This window comes from Silurus aristotelis, assembly GCF_946808225.1.
Source record: "Silurus aristotelis genome assembly, chromosome: 7".
In the NCBI taxonomy this organism is placed as follows: Eukaryota; Metazoa; Chordata; class Actinopteri; order Siluriformes; family Siluridae; genus Silurus; species Silurus aristotelis.
In genome coordinates this window covers 24,874,496-24,899,132 of record NC_139580.1, presented here as the reverse complement: position 1 = coordinate 24,899,132, position 24,637 = coordinate 24,874,496, and the positions used below count along the sequence as shown (strand labels likewise).

At 37.7% G+C, this 24,637-nt stretch overlaps 1 protein-coding gene across 2 annotated transcripts; it reads right to left on the bottom strand.

Moving 5' to 3' along the window:
• Nucleotides 1–12,512: 12,512 nt before the first annotated feature.
• LOC310728676 (arg8-vasotocin receptor-like) lies at nt 12,513–15,587 on the bottom strand. Of its 2 annotated transcripts, XR_014534302.1 has the most exons (3): nt 14,495–15,587; nt 13,326–14,125; nt 12,513–13,113 (listed from the first exon to the last, which is right to left on the bottom strand). XR_014534302.1 is itself a non-coding variant. In XM_083546460.1 (2 exons), exons 1-2 carry the CDS (start codon nt 15,345–15,347, stop codon nt 13,851–13,853), a joined length of 1,128 nt encoding a protein of 375 aa, XP_083402586.1. In that variant the 5' UTR covers nt 15,348–15,587; the 3' UTR covers nt 12,513–13,850. The 2 variants fall into 2 exon arrangements, 1 of the variants encoding a protein (XP_083402586.1); XM_083546460.1 differs by having other exon boundaries at nt 12,513–14,125.
• Between the last annotated feature and the right edge of the window lie 9,050 nt (nt 15,588–24,637).

Genomic DNA, 24,637 nt, shown 5'->3' with positions numbered 1-24,637 from the left:
GCCAATTGGTATAAATCCTTTTTTCCTTCTTTAGTGTCCAACTTCCTATACAGCTTCTCATATACCTTTTTCTTGGCTTTCGCCACATCCGTCTTTACCTGCTGCCGCATCTTCTTGTACTCCTGCCCCCTTTTCTCATCACTCTGTCGATCCCAATTCTGTTTTGCCAGCCTCTTTCTCCTTATGCGTTCCTGCACTTCCTCATTCCACCACCACGTCTCTTTGTCTTCCTTTCTCTTTACAGATGTTACACCAAGTACCTTTCTAGCTGACTCCCTTATCACTTCTGCAGTAGTTGCCCAATCATCCAGCAACTCCTCATCACCACCGAGCCCCTGTCTGACCTCTTCCCTGAATCTCACACTACAGTCTTTCTTCTTCAGTTTCCACCATCTTATTCATCTATTCTTCATCACCTCCTCATCACCTCTGTTCCCTTCAACTTCATGCCCATTTAAATCTACCCCCAAACACCAATCTTTTATTCCTATGTACCTCTTCTACCACTTCATGTAATTCACTCCAGAATTTTTCCATCTCACAACTCACTTGTGGAGCATAAGCATTGATGACATTTATCAGCACCCCTTCAACTTCCAGCTTAACGTTCATCATCCTATCAGAAACTCTCTTCACCTCCACTACACTCTTACTGTACTCTTCCTTCAGAATCACCCCTACACCATTTCTCTTTCCATCCATACGATGATAGAACAGTTTAAACCCACCTCCAATGTTCCTGGCCTTACTCCCTTTCCACTTAGTCTCCTGAACACACAACATATCTACCTTTCTCCTCTCCATCATATCAGCTCTCTCTCTCCCTTCACCAGTCATAGTACCAACATTTCCACTCCAATCTCCTACACTTTTCACTCCTTTCCCTGCCATCTCTGTAGACGTCTTCATTCCCTCCTTCTCCTCCTTCGGCCAACAGTAGCCCAATTTCCACCGGTACCCTGTTGGCTAACGATACCTGTGGCGGTCGTTGGTAACCCGGGTCTCGACCGATCCAGTATGAAATTCTCTTTCGTGATCTCCATATTTGATTCGCCACATGTTTTACGCTGGATGCCCTTCCTAACGCAACCCTCCCCATTTACCCGGGCTTGGGACCGGCACTAAGAGTGCACTGGCTTGTGCAACCCTAATGGCTGGGTTAGCGACAGTTTCTTTCTATTTTAAATGACATGTTCATGTCATGTTTCTTTATGTTTAATTAAATTAGGTTTTCGTACCAGGATGAGAAGTTGGTTTAATTCCTGTAAGTAATTGAACATTAGACTCTTTTCACAAATATGTATTGAATATGAGAATAGTCATACTGTTTCTGTTACTGTAGTCTTTAAAAATAGTAAAAAGAAATCACCAACATACCTAAACATACACTAAACATCCAAAATAAATGCTTTTTTAAGGAATTTCCAAATTTTGCTCCATCTGAACATTTCTCAACATATTATTTTTTTCTTCTCTGATCTTTACAATATTAATTCTAAGAATGCTATTAATTCTACACATGTCAGTGGTGTAACACGGATTACTGATTGTTTTTTTTTCTTTGTTTTTTTAATCTATTGTATAATGATAAAAATATTATATGGTAGAATGATAGTTCCCTCTGCTCCTTTTTCCTTACTAGTTATTAGTAAGATTTGTGTAAATTCTTAAATATTTGAAAAAAGTATGGAAAATCTATATTTATATTTCAGTCGAATCTTCCGAGGTTTCACTGTTGCAGCTCATCTCCCTCCAGAAGGCTTCAGGTTGCTGGGAGCCTAAACTGGCCGAGGTGTTTGGGAAGACAGAAAATTAGCTTATGGAGCAGATTCCTGCAAAGGTTAATACACAATAAATATGTGTATGTACATCATGTCAAATTTACATGCAAATGATTTTACCGTTTTTTTTTTCATAATACATATTATTATTTAAGTAATTAAGTATTTTCCAAAAATTTACAATTTTGGTTATAAAATAGTGCTTTACATTAATATATTGTGAGGACCCTATGGAGAAATAAAAAAGAATTATATGTTTTGAAGTCTTCTGACAGTAAAACCAGTCAAAATCTCATCTGGGGTATTTCTATTAGGAATCCAGATTAAACATCTTCCCCACACTTGACACAAACATACCGTAATTTCCGGACTATAAACCCACTGAATTATAAAAATATTTTTATTTTTACATTAATAAGCCGCACCTGTCTATAATCCGCAGGTGTCTACACTAATGAACTTTACACAGGCTTTAACATATGACACGTTACACAGGGTGTAACGGGTGAAATATGTTGCGCTTCCTTTAGGAGCATAGCGGTATTTTGAGAATAGCATGCCACTGCATTCTCCCGGTATTACTGCATGTGTGTAAGACTGAGGATTATGTCATTATTTTCTGATGCTGATTTCTAAGTTTCTTTGACTAACCCTTAACGCTGTGGCCAAGAAAAATAAAAAAGCACGCGTTTTGGAAACCTGTCTGTGCTTATATGATTTCTGTTGCAACTGTAGTTAGCGAGCTCTCCCTTCACCCAGACTCAACGCGTTACAACGGCTTGCATCTAAACAGTAGCCTACCAAGAAAGTCATTGTTCACTGTCTTTCTCCTTCCTTTCACAACTATTTCTCTCGGGAGTTTATCTTTTGGCATCGTCATGCGTTTAAAAAACAAGTTTTTTCTTCCGATGACGTGCAGCTCAGAACACAGGTGAGGTGCGTTTTTTCGTTTCCGTTCGGAAATTTCATTGGTCTAATGTTTTGTCGCTCAGTTTTTTGGCTTGAAGTTTGTGAAACCTGGAAAAACCCAAAAAAAATATCATAAATTAGCCGCTTCGTTGTTTAAGACGTTTAAAACGTGGGAAAAAAGAAGCGGTTTATAGTCCGAAAAATACGGTACTTATATGCAGGATACAACTTGCAGTGAAATGAAAACCCCATCGGCTGCTCATAAATCGTGTATTAAGTAAGGTCTATTAAAATAAGATATAAAATAATAAGGGAAATTTTAAAAAAAGAAGTAAGAGAAGATATGAGGAAAAAACATTATATATCGATAGGTGGTATTTAAAAAAATAGTGCAAATATATTTAGATGTGCAAAAAAAGTACAAAGTACAACATGTAAAAGAGGTACAGTATAACAGACCAAAATCAGTAGCAGTAGCATAACAGTCATAATGTTTTTAAGTAACAATGTTATGTCTGATCGGGGTAACTGCATTAATGTGTGTATAGTTGTTTCTATTGCAGTGGATAATATGATTATGTAAGTTTTCTCTTTGATTTTGTATGCAGGTGAAACCAGATGTCTGGGCTACATTTCTGGCTCTGATTTGGCTACATTGCTTTAAGATCGATGTCACGATCGAGTGGAAAATTTTGCTATGGAAGCAGTTTCAATGATCCAATCTCATAAAGGTAACCTCTACATTTCCAAAGTTACTTAACTTTAAAATAAAAGAAAAAATATATATATTTATGGCTGATTTTGATTCAGCCTAAGTCTATGTTTAACTGACACAACATTACCAAAATTACCACTAACATTTTTATGTTGTCTTGCTGTTAGGCATGATTATGATGATGATGATAATGATGCTGTGTGTGTTTCAGTGGTCAGAGTGACTGATTGACCTAAGAGGTACCGCTCTACTGGGCTGTCAGGTCAAAGAAGATGCTCTTGGACTCTGAAGACGTACATCATCCACACAAAATCCATGGCATCATTTCTTTTCCCTGCATTTTAATAAAGCTTCCCATACAAATGAAAGTTATTCAAGCTCTTACAAATATGATGACGATGGCAGTAAAATTATTAGCATGGTCATACAACACTGGAAATGTTATCATCCTGTAGCACATATTTGTCTCATATAAATCAATTGTTCAGAATACAGGAGGAATATTATATTTGTTTGTTAATGATTTTCTTCAGTTCAGATTTGCTGATGGCCCATGTTTTTAACAAGGTTAGTGAATCACTGATTTCATGACATGGTGTGTAACAGTAACTCATTGTTTCACTTCTTAAATTTAGCTATAACCTTTTGAAAATATAAACGTGTTACCCAGTTTTGTTACAAAACGTATTTTTTGGCAAATCAGAATATATGGTCACATTGTTATTGCATTGCATTCGTTGGATACTGGTTCACCATTAAATGATTGCTCTGTTTTAACTATAAATTTGACCTTATATCTTATTTATACTTTGATATGTATTTTTTTTTTAATTTTCTTTTTTTTTTGCATCGCTTTCACTCTATACTTTACTAACATATGACGATTCTAATGGTAATTCTATAATGATTCTAACCTCTAACCTCTTTTATAGGTAGCTGATACACATTGTTATTTAATCTACTTAATAGAACTTGTCTATGTGTCAGGAATCCACCTGCCACGCCCCCTTTGGCGGCTGTCATTGCCTCCACTTCCTTGAAGCGCACGACTTCAATTGTGCACACCTGGGACTCGTTTGGCACTCATCCCCAGCTTTTATTTAAACCCCTCAGTTCCACTCACTCACGGTCCGTTATTGTTCGTGTATGTTGGTTCATGTGGGTTCGTGGTGTGTATCCCTATACGTTCTTTCCGTTTCAGATTTCGCAATCTCTCCACGGCTGCGCTTTCTTCCCAAAGCGCACCCCGGATTTATTTCCCTGGGGATTTATGCTGGACTGCCGTGTGCGTATGCTTGTGTGTTTTGAGTGCATATCTCTTTGCGAACTGTGCTCCGGCCTTCGCTTTGGTTCACCGCATAACACCATAATTGTCTTTAATATTCATTCACTCACTTCAAAATAATTTTGCATGCATATGGCCTCTAATGTTTTATTCAGGTAACTTCTAAATAGCAGATTTAGGAGCCTCGGGGTAGCAAGAAGAAAAAGACAAACTAAATTTCACAGCAACCCCTGCATGTCACATGTCTCTAATCACTCCTGTTTCTTGTTTCATTCTGATTGGCAACACTAAGATCTGGTTTCTGTGTATCTCATGGTCATGCATTTGTTGATGGTAATGTTCATTGCTGTTTCCTTTTATTATGCTCCTACTTCCTAGCGGTGGTGTTATCTTGTTTCTTGTTTCCATCTTGTTTGCATTACTCAAGTTTGCACTTGCTTTGTCACTACTTCATTACAGTAAAAGGAGTAAATGAAACTATTTCTTTTCAATTCTAATGTCTAAGGACTTGTTAGGATCGTGTTTGCATTTATTATAAATGAATAACCCAAATATAACATTTTAAATGTACAGTGAGGAATTTGTCATAATGATTCAGTTATCACTTACTGTGTAAAATACTGTAGCTAAAAATTGAGGCTGCCAAAAGTGAACCTACTATATGAAATGTTTAAAATGTCAAGTTCTCATAACTCTCTATTCATGCAAATACAGGTCATGTTTGAGTAAAAGTTCACATCAAAAATCTGAATGGCAGAAAAATAATTTTTCATAATGTGGTTGTTGGTTACACATTCGCTGATTTTATTATATTTTTTAAGAAACTGCTGATTGCATGGGAACCCCAAATACAACAGTCAGTAGAGTTTATACAGAATAGAAAAATAAATCATGTGATGGTCTGCAGGCTGAAACACCTTAATGAAAGCTAAATTGAGAAGATAAACAATGTACTATAGAGATTTCCAACGGACATGCAAAGCTGTGTGTGTGTGTGTGTGTTAAAAGACTGAAAAATTAAATGTGAAAAATTGTCAAAAGCAGATTTATTTTGTGGAACCTGTTGACCTAATAATTAATTAAATATTGAAGTATATTAACTGGTATAAGCAGGATACTATAATAGGTTATTTCTGCATGATTTACTGATAAAATGTCAGCCAAGTGCATTTTTCACTCTTATTTTGCACGCCTTAAATATCAAAGATTTATTTGGGCTTTGGATTATAGACGTCTTCGAATTTTTATTTCACGTTTTAAGAGTACCATCAGGTTCAGCTCCCATTTTGCACTGAATTTGCAGAGTGAAAAAGAAAAGTCTGCACATGCATAGTTACTGTAACAGATATACAGCTCCCAGTTTGTGTAATAAAATTCTTTAGCTCTTAATGTCTATCCGCTCTCAAGCTCCTTGTCTGTTTTCATTATCAGCAGCCTAAATTTTAATGGCAGAAATTTCGTGCTGAGTGGTAAATTTATGAACTCATGCAGATTCCAAATGCATTGTCTGATTTTTAGCTTCCAGCTGTGCTTTGGATTTACTGTATATGGTTATTGTTTTAATTTTTAATGTCAGTTTGGTATGATTTTGTTGCCACGATTTAGAACATTTGTTCTTTTGTTGTTGTAAGCCATAAGCACTTTAGCCAGATTATATTTACTACTATTTTTTTGTAAGTTCATGTGAAAGAAGAAAAGGTTGTGAAATTAATTTAAACCTAGTAAGAGGGTTGGATGATGTAAAAAAGTTTACACGTGTAGGCAACTGTAGCATTAATGGAAATGCCAATAAATTGTGTATGAATTCATTCATTCATTCATTTATTTTCTCCCGCTTCCGGGTCGCGGGGGCAGCAGTCGAAGCCTGCCAATCCTCACAGCACCGTCCCTTACGGTCCCTCCTGCAGTTGGTGAGCCCACGGGAAGGCGGCCCCACGTCACTCCGTCACGGACCTTGATATTTCCCTCGTAAGGGACCCCCGGAGCATAGAGGGTTAAGGGCCTTGCTCAAGGGCCCAAGAGTGGCAGCTTGGCGATACAGGGGCTTGAACCCCAGACCTTCCGATTGGCAACCCAGCGCCTCAACCGCTGGAGCCACCACTCCCCCTATGTGTATAAATATTTTACTTATTACACAAATTGTCACTAGGTTACGTATGTAACCCTAACACTTTGGGAACGCCTTGCGTTGTCCATGCTCTAAATCATGTGTCAAATCAGGCCAATAGGCAAGTCGTGAAGTCATGGATGACGTTGCGTAAACCAGGGATCTACAAAATGGGTGAGCGATGGTAGCGACATTAGCTTCTGTAAAAGAAGAACGTAAGCGGCTCTGATGTCGGTCATTGAACCTGACAAAGGTCAAAGGGGTGGACCAGCCCACAGCATTGCACTTGTCCTGGAGAGAAACTTCAGCGGACCAGGATGTAGAGGCCGCAATACCCCTGGTTGGAATGAGCCTTGACTCCAAAATGAGTGGGAAGACCAGAGGACACATAACAAAGAAATAGCATCTAAAATCCATCTGCTGAGCGTCTGCTTATTGGCCAGAAAACCTTACCTATGAGGGCCATAGCAGACAAACAGCTGCTCCGACTTTCTCCAAGAACTTGTCCTGTGGAGATATGTGTCCAATGCTCGCACCACTGCTTGTTTGTTCGGGGAGAGACCCACCCTCAGGTTGCCAGACCCCTTCGAAATGGCCCTCAGACGCTGGGCTGCGCTCGCCGAGCAGCTGCCAGAGAGCGGCGAGGAAAGTAGCGTTGACGACCACCCCTACCGCCGAACAGGCCAGAAGTAGCTAATCGCCATTGGGGCATTTAGCAGGAAAACCCTGTCCCTGTCAGGAATCTCCGACAGGGTGAGCCACAGATGCCTTTCTGTGGCTACTAAAGCTGACATAGAGCCACCGAAGGCCTACGCCATTTCCTTTGTGGCTCTAATGGTTAGGTCAGCGGTGCAATGTAATTCTTTGATACCGTCAGACCCAGAGTTAAAACCCTCGTATAACTCTTGCAGCAAGTCGGCCTGGTATGCCTGCAACACACCCATCATGTGGAGGCAACCTGCGGCCTGACCTGCCGCCACATAAGCCCTACCTACTTAAGCCGAAGTGGCTTTTAAAGGCTTAGTAGGCAACACCTGGGGAGAGAGAGCCTGCTAGCATCTCTTCAACCCGGGGCATCTACCTATAGTCACAGTCCTTAAACCCTACTATATTTGCAGAGGTACAGGCCATATATGGGGTCTCCCAGGACCTAGACACGTCGGTGTTTAGGTCGGGAAGAATCGGTAGGCCCTGGGGCAGAGGCTGTGCCACGGGGTGCAAGAACCACTCATCCAGCTTGCTGGGAATGCGTCGCTTTCCCTTCTCATCCGGTCAAGCTATCTCTAGCTTCGCAACAGCCTGGGTCACTACCTCCAGGAGCTCCTCGAACAGCACAGGCTGTGAGAAGTTTGTGGGCTCGCTAGCATCTGAAAATTCTCCCTCCTCGGAGGAAGAAATACGGAGCGCTACGTCGCACGTGCCTGGAGGAAGGAACCACCGAAGTGAGTGCTTCCTCTGGGGAACGGAAGCTCGGCCCAGCAGGGGAGGCTGGAGGGGACTCGTCCATCTCCATGCCTTCTGCTAGGTCGGCCTGCAAGCCCCACGACCTTCAGTGCCACTTTGCCCCCTGCGAGAGCGGGACCTGAGCCACGAGGGAGCTTACTTTCCATGCGGCTACAGCACGGTCTCTTTTTCAAGAGCCGACTGAGCATGCTCCACTCCCAAACAAACAACAGTCCTGTACACCACCCCCACCCCCGTAATTAAACGGAGGCAAGGAGAGACACACATGCAAAAGTTTTGCTTGCTTTTTGCCATTGCTTGCACTCATTTACACACAAAGCGCTTACCTGAACAAACAGAAGCTAATGTCGCTACCATCGCTCATCCATTTTGTAGCTTCCTGGTTTACGTGACGTCGCCCGCCGATGATGTCACGACTTGCCTATTGGCTGGATTTCACACCTGATTCAGAGCGTGGACAACGCAAGGCGTTCCCAAAGCGTTTCGACGCAGCTCGAGTTCCTGAAAGGGAACTATAAAATGTTTGGCCGATATTGCAAGTGTGTGTATTACAGCTTCTGGCTGTGGATGCTGTAATGTGTAAATCACTAAAGTAAGTAAGCTCTTTATTTCATTTAAAGCGTTCTTCAAAAGTTCTCAAAGTTTTTCAGGAACTGTGTGGTTTAAGTTTTTTTTCTCTCTAAACAAAAAATTTACAGTATATAGAAACTTTATGTATAGGGAGACAACAAACAAGGAGTGGATTGTGTCCATAGATTTTAATAAAGCACTATTGAAAACTGGCATCGAAAACCAAGCTTGTGAAAAAGTGGTTTGTTTGATTGTTTGTTTTTCAGATTGACACCTCTTCTTTTGTCCAAAAGAGGGCAGTGTGTGCCTGGAGTTGGGTAGGAAAGACCTGAACACGTGCAATGGAACGACATCATTCACACTTAGCAAACAATTTATGACCACATAAGCACAACGTGGAAAATCATATAGACAGCTTAAAAAGGTCCTGTTTACACAGTAAAAAGAAGTGTGTATAATTTATATCCATCTCAAAATGCATTATAGCCAGTTATATTTAGCATCTTTGCTTTCATTTATTTAGATTTATTTACATGACACAGGATGTTTTCTAAAATATTATTGCCATGATATGGCTCTATTGGAAATCCAAATATTTTTAATGATCTCACAATAATCTCAGTGGCCAAGTTGCACAAGCAACACGAGGCAGGGTACGTTTTTAGAACCAGCGGCAGGATATTCAAAGTAGATTTAAAGACTAGTATTAGGTTTGTTTTTGTTTTTTTACTGGAAATGTCAGATTGTGTTTTATTTTGCAACTACCTTTTCATCCGCTGTCGCAGTCAGGTAGTTATGACTCGGGCACATTTCTTTAAAAAAGACTTTGTAAAACCATGGCAGCCCACTTCAGCGACTTTGCTCTATGTTCCTGTTTTGTTTTTAAGAATGGATATCTTGCCAACCTACAATCCACATCTTTCTTGGTGGCTTTTTAAAGTGGTGTATAGAGTGTAAGAAATACACACACGCACACCTACCATCATTGTAAAGACTTTCAAAAGCCCTCACAAGTTTAAAATTGTCCTGTGAAACTGTCTCATTCTTGTGGTCCCTGTCAACATCTCATGCGTTTAGCCCAGGTTACAAAGATGTATGTGTGCTAACATGATTAGATCATATAAACATGTCCTGTTAAAATGCATTAAATGCAAATTATGGCCATAATTTGCAAATTTGCATGTGGCGGTTGCCTATACAATATATTTCAGCATGTTTTTAGATGCAAAGCTTAAATGCAAAACCAACCACCCGTAAACACCACATAACGAACATTATAATAAACAGCTAATTGGTCTGACACTCAAACTTGAACTTCCTTGAGTGATAACAAAGTCATCTCGTATATAGGAAATGTATTATAAATTTGAACGGTATTGCTCAAATATTAGGTTTTTCTTCTCTGGCACACGGAACGTCTAGCTTGCATTTCAGTTATGTTGTTTTTAAATTATTTTTTTAATATATTCTTAGTTCATGCATGTCTTTTAGTGTCTATAATAACACTCATGTCAGCTTTGGGTTTCTTGTTTCCTACAGTAAAAATAAGTTAAAAGTAAACTGATAAAGACTGAAGGATGTGACACGTGTCTTCTTCAAAAGGCTTTAATGTGGTCTCCCCCGTACTGATGATATTTAGCCTTGTGTTTTTCAGAGCACATGCTGTTATTGGAGGGCTTTTGTGTTTGTTTATTTTTTGAAGTACACACCTTTATAAATGGTTTTCCTATGCCATAGGACTGTATTCCAAAAAAAAAAAAGTTTAGCACCTGAATCCACTAAAATTGAATTATGTCCTGCTATGCAGTACAGAGGCTCAGAAGAAGGTATCTCTAATGTCTGGAGACCTGAAATTTCAAACCACTCCACGAGTGTGCTTGAAAGTTTGCTGGCATTTCTTTTAACTTTCCCAATCCTCACACTTGGACCACTGCTGGTGAGTACTTAACCCATTACAGTGTTGTGGAGTGAGCAATGAGGCAATAATATAATATAGGCTGTGCTTGAGTGGGAATACACATGAAGTAAACTCTGGCAACTATTTCCTATAATCACCAAGGAACAGGTTTATTTCTGTGCACAAGCATGATGCAAGTAATGTATCACATGCGGCTCATTTGCGCAAGAATGATATCAGATTCTCCAGATTCTGGTTCTACATTTGAATAAAAGCTTACCTTTTTTTTGGCCTAAATGTTATGCCAATCCAATAGTCACAGTGATCACACTTTTTCCTTTATTTATAAAAGTATAATAAAAGTATAAAGTGTAACTATAAAATATAAAAACAAAAAGGGATGGTTATGGATTTGAATGAGATATTGACAATAGGCCAGATGTAAAGTGTCTGTGTGATTGTGTTCATGTCCTGATATTAAAGTATAATGTGAAAATTAACTCACACTCTTTGCTGCTGCCAAATGGCTGGCTGGTTAGAACATCTGTGTAAATCTGGTGTTTAAATTAGTGGAAAGTATTTCAGGTGTTGGTATGAAAAATAACTTATGCTCTTGACCGCTCTGTGTAATTTTTTATTTTATTTTTTTCCTTCAATGCTGCCACATGGTTGACTGATTTAGCTGGTGTTCCTATTAAAGTGAACAGTTAGTATATAAAGTGGGTAAATTATTGATGCAGAAAAACATTTGTGTATCATTAACATCTCTTTTATTGCACTAAAGATTAAGACGTGGTACGTTTTAATTTTTTTAAGAAAATCAAGCATTTTACTTTCAATATTGGAACTTTTTTAAACAGCTTTATACATTCAATTACTGTAAGTCTGTAACCAAAGCATTCCTGCATTGCTTTGCAAAAACTACATGTATCTGCAATTTTTTCCACATATCTTCTGTAATGTTCTTGACATTGACTTTTTATATCCTTCATATAATATTTTTAGCTTTTATCCTAAACTACATGTATACAAGAAAATTCTGGTGTATTTGAGAAGGCAGATGTGAAAGGAATTTGTCAAACAATAATGAAATGTTGCGTGTGAAGAATAAAATAAGTCTGAGGAATTTGAAAGTAATGAGGTTGAATTGTTAATTTAATAAACAAGGCAATGCAAAATGCTATTAGTACTTTAATCAATATAATGTTATTGACAAAAGATGTAGATATTTATGCTATTTAATGTTTAGCCAAGTTATATTTTTTAGATAAAATAAATATATAAAGACATTGTATGGCGTGTGTGTGTGTGTGTGTGTGTGTGTGTGTGTGTGTGTGTAAATACCTATGCTTAAGACAATTTATAGTTTGTACCTGAATCCAATCCTTGCTTTAATCTCAGTATAAATTTTCAAAGGTTCAAATTGCTAAGCCTCTGAACCACCTTTTTGATTATCCTTCTCACTATTATCACACAAATGTGATTGTAGTCTTCTATACTAAATGTTCTTTTCCTGAAACAACTCCCTAAAATACCTTTATTTCTGCTTTAGTTGGTAATTATTAGAATTATAGATTTGTTTTGTATAATTGCTAATGCTGACAACCCCCTCACTCTCTCCACACATCACATAACCCATCCTACAGTACTTTAGCACACACAAACAGAAAAGGGACTAATAAAAATCAAGCATGCAATTACTTTTTAAGCCGTTCTATGGAGCAATCCCAGGCTGTTGGTGTAATGCCACCGTATTTCACAATGAGGAGGGGGAAGAAGAGACGTTTAAAGGAAAGAGTGATTTATTGTGTTTTTGCAAATAGAAACATCAATAAGCATGGGGAGTGGTGCAACAGATAACGCTTAGGCAACAGACATTGTATAAACATCACTTCGTCTAGAGTTATTTATTTTAAATTGTTCTACTTGATGTGAGAAATATTACACTTTTAATAACGCCTTTTATACAAACGTCGACAAAAAATAACATTCCATTTTCTATTTGAATTCGGACTGTACAGCAACAACGGCTTTAACAACACAATAAAGCGAATAAGTTTTAAACTACTAAAATCATCCAAGTTCTAACCTCATATGTAGGATGATATATGAAGAGCTTGCTAACACAAACACAATCTTATTTTTTATGTAAGATGACCAGAAAGTTGGAAAATAGCATATATGTGATACTTGGTAATAAAAGTTTGCTAGGACAATTAGTTGTGCAGTTCAAAAATAATCATGCATTAAATCGGAAATGAGGATTGGAGCAAAAGTGAAACAGACAGAAATGTGGTGATTTTTTTCCTGCAAGAAACAAACAGGATGTCCTTGGATGCAGTAGCATTAATATTTTTTTCTTTACTTGTACTAGGAGACTCAAATCTTACAGTGAGCTTAATGAAGATATTGTTTGGATTGTTGGAGAGGACGTTCTTGAGGAGCCTGCTGTAGAGCTCTGACCTCAATCCCACTAAACACCTTTGGGATGATTTGGAATTCTGACCTCACCCCATGCCTCCTCACCCTAGGTCAGTATCTGACTTTTCCAAAATGGATGAAATACCTGAATTAAGCCTTGTGGGTTGTATAAGCACAAATCTCCTCAAACACACTCAAAAATCTAGTGAAACATCTTCCAAGAAGAGTGCAGGTTATTATAACAGTGAATAAGGACTAAAAACCCCCACACATCTTCAATGAACACTATATGGACGAACTTTTGTCCATTTGGTATACACATTTATGGCAGAGTATATAACATATAACAATTAACACATCATGTTTTCTGTATAAGCAACTGACACACAATCATTAGTGACACAAAAGGCTCAGGAAGTGATGTGTGTAACTGTGTAATGAAAAAAAAAAGACCAGGTTTACAGAGTAATGTTAACTAACACTATTTTTCTGTTTTCCACTGCTGCACAATTTTACAATTATCTAAAAGCAAGAAACATGTATTCCATGAAACTGGCAGTATAGACTCATTAGAGTCAGAGCTTTTGTGATTGGTTAATTATGACTTTTTGTATTCTCTATGCTTGAGATCAGGAGTAGTCTACACAAAAACAATCCAGTTCCCAGCAGCATGTTTTGTGAACATGTGACTTTTTAAAGCATCACGTTCCACGCCGAGTAGATTTAGACGAATGCTCAAGCTCTTTTGAACCACATAAGGAGCCTCGATTGGGGATCTTGCTGAGTTCAGTCTGCTTCCGTAAGCTGCTGTCTGAATACTCCTTCTTGTCAGTGCGGTGTATTTTCTGACAGCAGGGGAAGCACGGTGTGAATTCTTGAATGAGGTGACCACTGAAAATCATATAGATCCAAGGGTTACAGCAGCTATTCAAGCTCGCCAGCAAGGCTGACAGAGTCACTGCTGTGTTCTCGGAATCTGGTAAATAAACACATTTTTGGAGAATTTAGTCATTTTGTTAGACCTTGAAATCAATTCAATTCAGAGTTAACAAAAGGATAATTGATAATTATAAATGTAGTCACACATTGATTACACAATGATTGAAAAGGAAAAAAAAAACATAACTCTTGTAAGTTGTTTTATTGGTTTGTCTGTAGCTATACAAACAAAATAATTCAATGATCTCATTGTAATATAGTTTGGAATCCATTGTGAAACATCTTGATGGACTGGTAATGACAGAAGGATTTGTTTAAGAGCTTTGGAGATTTAGAAAGGTCCTTGTGCATAAATTAGACTACATTTGGAGATAGACAGAAGTAAAGTAAAAAAAAAGTTACATACCGGCCCAAAGGAAGTTCTTATCCCAAACCGACCACATCTGCACGATGAAAAACGGCGCCCAGCACACTATGTAAGCCAACACGATGACAAATGTCATTTTGACTGTCCTGAGTTTGGCTCTAGATATAGTGGTCACACTGCTCACCGAGCTGCTCCCTATCAGCCCGTTTTTGCATGCCCTGTTTCTTGTCTTGCACCTGATGTTCCTCCAGATGCTGCGGCAGATGAAGCTGTAACATATGATCAGTACGACTACGGGCACGAGGAAGATGCCCACTGTTATCCAGGTGATGTAGGCGCGCGTGCCCCACGGCTCGATAAATTGGGCCCAGCAATCGTAGACTTGAGAACCGTTGCGGATCTCGCTAAACGAAAAGATAAAGTACTGCGGGCTGCTGAGTGCAAGGCTGCCCAGCCACGTGCTGCCGATCATGGCGTAGGAGCGGCGCGTGGGCTGCTGCAGGTTCTTCAGTGGGTGGCATATGGCCATATAGCGGTCCACCGTCATCATCACCATCATGTACGTGGACGCAAACATGCCCAGCACCTGGAGGTGCTTCACGATGCGACACAGGAAGTCTGGCCCGTAAAATCGGAACGTGATCTCCCAGCAGAGCTGGGGCAACACTTGGAAAAAGGCTACCACCAGGTCCGCCAGACTCAGGTGCTTGATAAAGAGGTGCACCCGTGACGGCTTCTTCTTCGACTTGCACATCGCTGCCAGGACGCTGAGGTTGCCCGCGACGGCCACGACGAAGATCAGGCTCAGGGCCGTGATCTCCAGCTTGGCCACCTCCTCGTTGCGACCAAATAGGTCGCTTTGGTTAGTTGACAAATTCATAGATGAAAGCATTGAGCAATAGGGACATCTAACAGCCAGAGGTATGGGAACTGAGGCAGCTCTGAGATACTGTACCCGGAGAAATACAGTACGCGCAGGTGGTGCGCGCGCGCTACCCTTTATCCAAAGCGCATTTCTCCAAGAGCGCAGCGCAGAAGCACTCGGGTAGACTGTGGGCTCTGCTCCTCCTGCCGCTCTCCTCCTCTGTTTTTGTTTTCTTCTGAGCCGTAATTCAGATCAGAGCTGCTATGACTGCGTCATACAATGATAACACCCACTATTTCAGGTCTGCTGTTAGTCATGCAGCCCCTATATCTTATATCTTACTTATATTAGGAATCATACTTATACAGATTCCTCACAGCAAATTCACACCAAACGTGCTGGGGTACAACAACTGCAAAAAAAAAACCCTAATATAAAGCATACAACATTAAATATAACAAATGGAAAAAATAAATAAAAAATTAGGATAAGTATTAGGAACTGGATTTAATTACATGCTAAAGTACAGGTCCAAAAGTCCAGAACAATATTTCTCGCTAGCTCTCTCTCTCTCTCTCTCTCTCTCTCTCTCTCTCTCTCTCTCTCTCTCTCTCTCTCTCTCTCTCTCTCTCTCTCTCTCTTTCCAGTGAGACCAGTAATTAATTTTTACACGAGTGTGTTATTTGAGCATAGAGTAAACAGTATAGAAAGGAAATTATTTATAAATTGATAAAGAAGGATCCACCTTTAAGTCTGGCTCCTCTCATGGTAACTTTCTCATCACCTCTGACATGCTTATAAGGGATACATTCATAATTTGTATCCTGAATAAATATATTTGCATAAAGTTTTTTGTGACATTCCATAGTTAAAGGTTGAAATTAACTGGATTTAATGTTTTTGCTTAGCACTCTTTTTGTTTGAACACAAAGGTTTTTAGTACACACGAGTGAAAAAAGAATCATAGAAATATTTACATGAATTTCAGAGTCCATCGTTCTCAAATGAGGACCTAGAATACCAAAATTTAAGTTATATACCCGTACATAAAAATCATTCCCCGAAATATCAACATAATCAAAAAATTGAATTATTTGATGTCTAATTGCATTGATGAAACAAAGAATTGCATTGCTTGCTTCATTTCAATAAATGTAACTTTAAAATGTATATTTATTTATCCGCTTGGTGTTCTACTACATTTTTTGTTTGTTGTGCAGTAATGGATTGAACACAATGAGACATTTTTCGAGGTAAAGTTGACACTTCTAAAGTGCAATGTAAAAATCCAATGGTTGTAAAAAAAAAAACATATAGATTGTCTTCTCTAATTTATTTATTTAATTGATTTATTTGTTTGATTGTTTGTTTTAAAATATTTGCTATATAAATCATTGCTGTGCTATTCTGTACAATGAGTTTGAAAAAAATGTGTGTGTGTGTGTGTGTGTGTGTGTGTGTGTGTGTGTGTGTGTGTGTGTGTGTGTGTGTGTGTGTGTGTGTGTGAGTGAAAAGAGGAGAGAGAGGAAAGAGACTGTATTTGAGCTGCTTCGAGATTATACAGAGATTGAAAAGAACCACAAGGAAGTTAAACAGCAGCAGGGAATACATGTTTTATGCATTTGAAAAGACATATATACGGTACAAAAATCATGGCCCACTTAAATGCAAAACCTGGATTAAAAAGTCTTCAGTTTCCTAATGTAATATAATATAAATTGAATAGCATTAAAATAATCAAAAATATGTAGATCCTTTCTATTTACTTCCTTTTAAATTGAATAGTGAAAAAAAATTATCTTGTGCACTGATAAATGCAGGACCCTTTTTTTAATGTAATTAAAATTTACTAATTTGAAGCTTATTCGTTGAATTATATTATTACAAATCTTTGTCATGTCATTTTAAATTGGCTAGACAAAACCGTCACCAGGATTTGCTCAAGAATATTGGAACCAGGAATATTAGAGCATGTTAACATTGATCTCATTTTTAGTATGCATATCTCAAGATAGATTATAATTAAAAAACCTAAATACTAAATTAGGTCTCCAACTTGCAGTGCTTGAATGGGATTTTGTAAACACAGAGTGGAAAAAGAGCCCATTCCAACCTCTTGGCACCACTAAAGGTGACTATGATGGGCACAGAACTAGACCATGAAGCAATGGAAGAAGGTGCCTTGGTCTAATAAATCACATGGATGGCCAAGTAAGTGTGCATTTTTTTACCTTAGGAGGTAAAAGAAGGACCCAGGATGCTCTATAAGTAAAAGGCAACTTGGAGAAGGCAGTCTGCAATAGTCTATGGAAACCTTGATTTCTGGCATTCATGTAAAATCTGCTTTGACATGCACTGCCTATCTACACATTATTGCAGACCAAGTACAATCCTTTGTACGGTAAGGGTATTCCCTAACAGCAGTTTTGTCTTTCAGCAGGATAATTCCATCCTGCCACACAAGAAAAACCTTTTCAGGAATGTATAGAAGAACATGACAAGAGTTCAACGTGTTGACGTGGCGTCCGATAATTCTCAGCTCTCAGTCTGATTGAGCATCTGTTAGATGTGCTGAACATTTTTTTTCTCAAACATTTCAAACATTTTTCCACTGCGCATTATCTCTCTACCCGTACCTAAAAAGTTTCCATTTCTGATTTTTTTCCTTCTCGCTTTTAGAATGTCTCTCTACCTTCCGGATGTACTGTAACCCTCTTCCTCTTCTCCAAGCTTGATTGGTTCCTGTTCTTAAACAGGAGTGACACTGAACACTGGAACTGACATCTAAATGATATGACAGAATATTGATCAGGACAGAATCTTCCCATCAAAAGTGCAGCAACATGTTTACTGTTCCTGAATGCCTCACCAAGGATTCCCACAAGGATCGCATTGTTTACTTTTGTCTGAAGAGTGCTGGAGCTGTGTAAGAATTCACTGGTAGTGATGAGATCCTTATGTCCTTATGTTGGGGCTTATTTACTTCCAATTTCAGAATAACGGGGTCATTGCTAGTGCCATTTTACACACACACACACACTGAGGATTTATTTTCTAGATTAAATCTTGCAACATCTTAGTGAAACAAGCTCTTCTGTGGGAAATTAAGAATGCACTAAATGAAATTAATCTGGACTGAACATTTGTCTCCACAGACCTCTACAGCACTCTTTACTAGGCTTACAGTTATAATGAGAAATCCAATTTCAACTTTTATTAGACTCTGACATCATGAACAGACAGAAAATAAAAAGAAATAAAACACTATTTATGTTACCAGTGCAAAGTTTCTATTTCTATATACTTTACAGTGTGTTATTCTGAAATGTTGTGCAGTATAAGTACAATGTGTACAGTGGTCATAAATAGTGCAATGACGGAGATGTCGTATGTGTTTATAAAAAGTGTACAAAAAAAGAGAATATTATATACAGTATGTGCAACGGTTATGATCTTGAGTATTACAATATATATAAAGTATATTACACACCATTGTACATTCCATTTACTGTTAATTAAATTCCTATTATTCCTATTATTAAAAATTCCTATTATTGGAAGCTAATTGTATTTCGAGGCGCTGTACCATAATATGTGCAATGACAATAAATCAATTAATCTAATTTTCTAAAGCAGTGGTCCCCAACCCCTGGGCCGCAGACCAGCACCGGTCCGTGGGTCAATTGGTACCAGGCCGCACAGAAAGAATACATAACTTACATTATTTTAATTTTATTTATCTGTTTGTGAACGGTGTTTTATTTTGGGAAAATAACCGAATTCTCTCTGCCACATCTGTCTATAACTCACTCTTGATGCATGTCAAGATGCCTCGGTCACATGTCTTACCTCCATCCACTACCTTCTTAAAGGGGCTGGTCCGGCCGCTAACACATAATACATTACCGCTAAACTAAAACCCCCAAGCGAGCAAAATGAACAAAAAAGCAACACAGTGGATTCACGTTTATTATTATATTTAGAAAATACCATTTTTTTCTGGTCGTATCATTTTATTTTCTTGCATTTATCAGCGACACCATAAAGGCCGGTCCGTGAAAATATTGTCTGACATAAAACTGGTCCGTGGCTCAAAAAAGGCTGGGGACCACTAATCTAAAGTTTAAGAAACTTATCAAATTAAGGATCAACAAACATAAAAATAGAGTGTATCATAAGTAGAGTGTATCATAAGTAGAGCTATCATAAGTATCATGAAGATAGTCAGACTACTGATAACCCCAAATGTACCTAAAACAGTCCTTGTATTGTATGTAGTGTAGCATTGTGCAGTGCAATTGACTTAACAGGATATTTAAGAGTGATGATAAACCTTTATTAGTTTTTACAGTAAAGCACTACTACATTTTTTTAACTACATATACCTTCACAGTAAAATGTTGCAGACAAACAATGATGTGAATGAAATTTTGATAAAAGCACTCCATTTTGCCTCACAACAGCACTGTACTGAAAGCAATATAATATATTCTGATAGCGTGAACTTTTCTGATCTTTCTGGAATTTGGGAAACCAAATAAAACTTAAACCTGATACCTAATAAAATCTGATAATCATATAATTGGATAGCTGTTGTTGAGCTGTAGCCAAAACAATATTTTTTAGTTTTGAGAAAGGCGCTGTTGTTGTTGCGAAACATATTGTTCTTAGACAAATAAATTAACTTTCCATTCTTTTATGTGGGTTTTAACTTTTAAGCCATTTCACTCATGAAACAATGAACTCCTCCACTCATCTGGGAAAAAGGTCCCACTAGAGTTTGGTATGTGCTTGTGTAGGTTTTTGCTCATTTAGCCAAAAGGGTGTTAGTAAAGTCAGGTACTGATGTAGGTGAAGTGATGAGGCCTGGGGTGCAGTCAGTGTTCCAATGAATTCCAAATGTGTTCAGTAGGGTTGAGGTCAGACCTCTGTAGCAGCCCACTCAAGATCTTCCACCTTAACCCATGTAAACCATATTTTCCATGGAGCTTGCTTTGTGCAAAAAGAAATTATTATGCTGAAACAGGTTTAAGTTTGCTTTTAAGGAACTGCCTGCAGAAGTCCTAATACTTGTTCAATAATAAGTGTCTATAACATTAGAAAACACCATACCATTATCAATTACCAGTTATTTTTTATCTTCAGTAAAACTTGAAAGAAAACAAATAAGCACATCTGCCATGTTACATTTAGTAAGTCAGACGAGGATTCGATGAGGACATAAATTTTGACAAACAAATCCATGCAACAAAAACATCCATCTCGAGCAGGCAGAGAGAGATTATGCATGTGTGCAGATGTGTGGTTAAGTCTGGTTTTAACAAAACAAAAACACAATGAAAAAGGGAGGTCTGTAAATGATCAGCACATTCTGTATAGTATATTAATATTTTGTTTGGAGAACATTCAAAATAAAGTAAACTTGAGATAGATAAATAGATGTACATGTAGTTACAAAGATAGATAGATAGATAGATAGATAGATAGATAGATAGATAGATAGATAGATAGATAGATAGATAGATAGATAGATAGATAGATAGATAGATAGATAGATAGATAGATAGATAGATAGATAGATAGATAAAGACAGGCTTTGCATTTTATGCATTGTATTTTATTCACCTTGTTATTTAATTAAGCATGATTTATGCAATAAAAAGACATTACATTTATTGCATAAAAGGCCTCTAAGAAATGCAATTCAATTTGGCAGAAAATTAATTTTTTTCAATTTAATTCAACAATATCGAATTTTGAAGATTCAGGCCACTGATGTCACTGACATGCAGTTTCTATGAAATTTAACACTAGATTATAGTGAGCTTTATCATGTGCCGGGCAAAAACATTACTATCAACCTTCGTTATTACAAAAATTTTTATATTAAGGCACAGAAATATTTGAGTAGTTATATTATTATATTGTATTATTCCCAATATTCTCTCTCTCTCTCTCTCTCTCTCTCTCTCTCTCTCTCTCTCTCTCGCTCTCTCTTTCTCTCTCTCTCTTTCTCTCTCTCTCTTTATGGATTATTTGAGTCTCTAGGCAAAATTTGGGAGTTTCTATAGAACTCAAAGGACATGGTCTTCACAGCTCCTTTTGTAACACTGAAATTATGCTGCATGAACAAATTCAATAAACCTTTCCATTAAATAAATGAGAATATTCAAGCATCTTGCTGAATATTTTGAAGAAGTTTTCTTTCACCATTTTTTGAATATGTTATGATATCAAATTGATCATCTAACAGACGTAGTGTGGATCAGCTTAACCTAAGGCTCCAAGTAAAGACAACTGAATTAACATTATAATAAAAGCTGTAAAAATATTTCGGGGCCCTAAAGACAGCTGGAGCTATTCAGTCTTACTGTAAATGGGTTTTAGCTAGAGTGAGTTCATCTCTCCATTCCATAGTAATATGTGGTACAGGTGAAGTCTTAAGTGGGGAAGTGGTTAAGGCTTTGGGTTACTGATCAGAAGGTCAGGATTCAAGCCTCAGTATTGCCAAGCAACCTCCCTTTGGCCCATAAGCAAGGCCCTTAATCCTCTGTGCTCCGGGGGAGCAGTAGTGACCCCAGCTGTCTTAAGCTTCCAGCTACATCAATGGGATATGCAAAGAAATAAGTTTGTGTGCTGTACTGTGCTGTAATGTACATGTAACAAGTACAATAAAAATCAGCTTTATTTTAAAGTGTGGAACATCACTAGCTTATTATTTAATTTGGATGGAAGTTGGAAGTTAATTTGTTTCTAAATCCTGAATGAACAACAAAGTGCGAAAACTAATCAAATATGGATATTTTCATAATGATGTTTTAATCGTATAATCATCTGCAACTGCAAAACACATTTTGTGGTATCAAAAGTTTTAATCACTTGTGATCAGGATCAAAAAGCAAGCTGAACCCAAAAAGCATGAAGTAGGAAAAATGTCATATGGTTTGTACAAATCAAGTTGGTTAACAACAGAGGTGGGAAGTACTGTACTTAAGTACATTTTTCTGGTACTAGAACTTTTTACTTTCACTCATTACATTTTTATCTGTACTTTCAACTTCTTACATTTTTACATCATCTTTTCTCTGCTTGTGTCCAATATGGTGTATGTTCAGCCTGGATGCATTCATTAGGTAACAACATTTTCTATTTGTTTTGTATTAATATATAAAAAAAAAGGGCTGTCAAGATTCATTGCAGATCCATTTTAACGGCATTAATTTTTATTAATGCATGATGAATGCAGCGCACATTTTTGACCATTTAAAAAATATATATAAAGAAAGAAATCTGTATTAAAGAGGTGAAATTAAAACCTTCAACACAATGCATTTTTTTCACAACGTCCTTTCTTTACTTAAATAAATAATACAATTAAATAACTCCACCGATATATATAAAAAAAAAAATCTAATTAGTAAACATTTGAGCAAGTCTCAATCAGCATCAAAATCCTTCATGATGCACAAAATTGACCCTCTGGGGTCGACAAACGTGCCGGCGCGGTTTTGTGGCATTTGTTTTCCTCATAACGTCGAAACAAATTTAAATTACTCTGCCTTTTCTACAGATAAGAGCAATACATCATTTGAATCTGTAAAGGGTCTATTTTAAATTGTCTACACTCATAATAACAACAAAATGTGGTGCTTTTGTAAAAAAAAATTAAGAAATCAGATCTCTGCCATCTCTGTCATCTTTCTTCACACACACATAAATAAAACCTGAATCTCAGTGAATACTTGCCTCCCAGACATAACAAATACAGTGAGGAAAATAAGTATTTGAACACCCTGCTATTTTGTGAGAGACATAATCTAAAAAGAAAAATCCAGAAATCACAATGTATGATTTTTAAACTATTTATTTGTATGATACAGCTGCAAATAAGTATTTGAACACCTGTCTATCAGCTAGAATTCTGACCCTCAATGACCTGTTAGTCTGCCTTTAAAATGTCCACCTACACTACATTTATTATCCTAAATTAGATGCACCTGTTTGAGGTTGTTAGCTGCATAAAGACACCTGTCCACCCCATACAATCAAATACATTTTTTTATACATATACAATACCACAACACGCACAACACCTCTTTCGCACAATACCACAACACCTCTTTCGGCACCCTGTCATACGCTTTCTCTAGATCCACAAACACACAATGCACCTCCTTCTCACCTTCTCTATACTTCTTCATGAACATTCTCAAAGCAAGTATTGCATTTGTAGTGCTCTTACTTAGCATTAAACCATACTGGTACTTCTTTTCTCAGCCTGACTTTCCCATAAATTCATGATGTGGCTGATCAACTTTATGCCCTTGTAGTTACTGCAGGTCTACTCATCTCCCCAAACCTGTATTTTGCACTGTATTTTTTGTGGAGTTAATTTGAAGTATGATCATTATATCGACAAGCAAGTGTTCAGTTCTGAGTGCAGTATATTATTTCCAAGAATCTGTTTCAGACAGACGTCCTTGAAAGATTAAATTAAAGGCTTTTGGGACTGTCTGACAAGAAACTTATAGGTATTATTTATTTTGTATCAGAATATGATATTCTACACATCTGCTCATTCATGTATATATATACAGTGAGGAAAATAAGTATTTGAACACCCTGCTATTTTGCAAGTTCTTCCACTTAGAAATCATGGAGGGGTCTGAAATTGTCATCGTAGGTGCATGTCCACTGTGAGAGACATAATCTAAAAAAAAAAATCCAGAAATCACAATATATGATTTTTAAACTATTTATTTGTATGATACAGCTGCAAATAAGTATTTGAACACCTGTCTATCAGCTAGAATTCTGACCTTCAAAGACCTGTTAGTCTGCCTTTAAAATGTCCACCTCCACTACATTTATTATCCTAAATTAGATGCACCTGTTTGAGGGCGTTAGCTGCATAAAGACACCTGTCCACCCCATACAATCAGTAAGAATCCAACTACTAACATGGCCAAGACCAAAGAGCTGTCCAAAGACACTAGAGACAAAATTGTACACCTCCACAAGGCTGGAAAGGGCAACGGGGAAATTGCCAAGCAGTTTGGTGAAAAAAAGTCCACTGTTGGAGCAATCATTAGAAAATGGAAGAAGCTAAACATGACTGTCAATCTCCCTCGGACTGGGGCTCCATGCAAGATCTTACCTCGTGGGGTCTCAATGATCCTGAGGAAGGTGAGAAATCAGCCCAGAACTACACGGGAGGAGCTGGTCAATGACCTGAAAAGAGCTGGGAGCACCGTTTCCAAGGTTACTGTTGGTAATACACTAAGACGTCATGGTTTGAAATCATGCATGGCACGGAA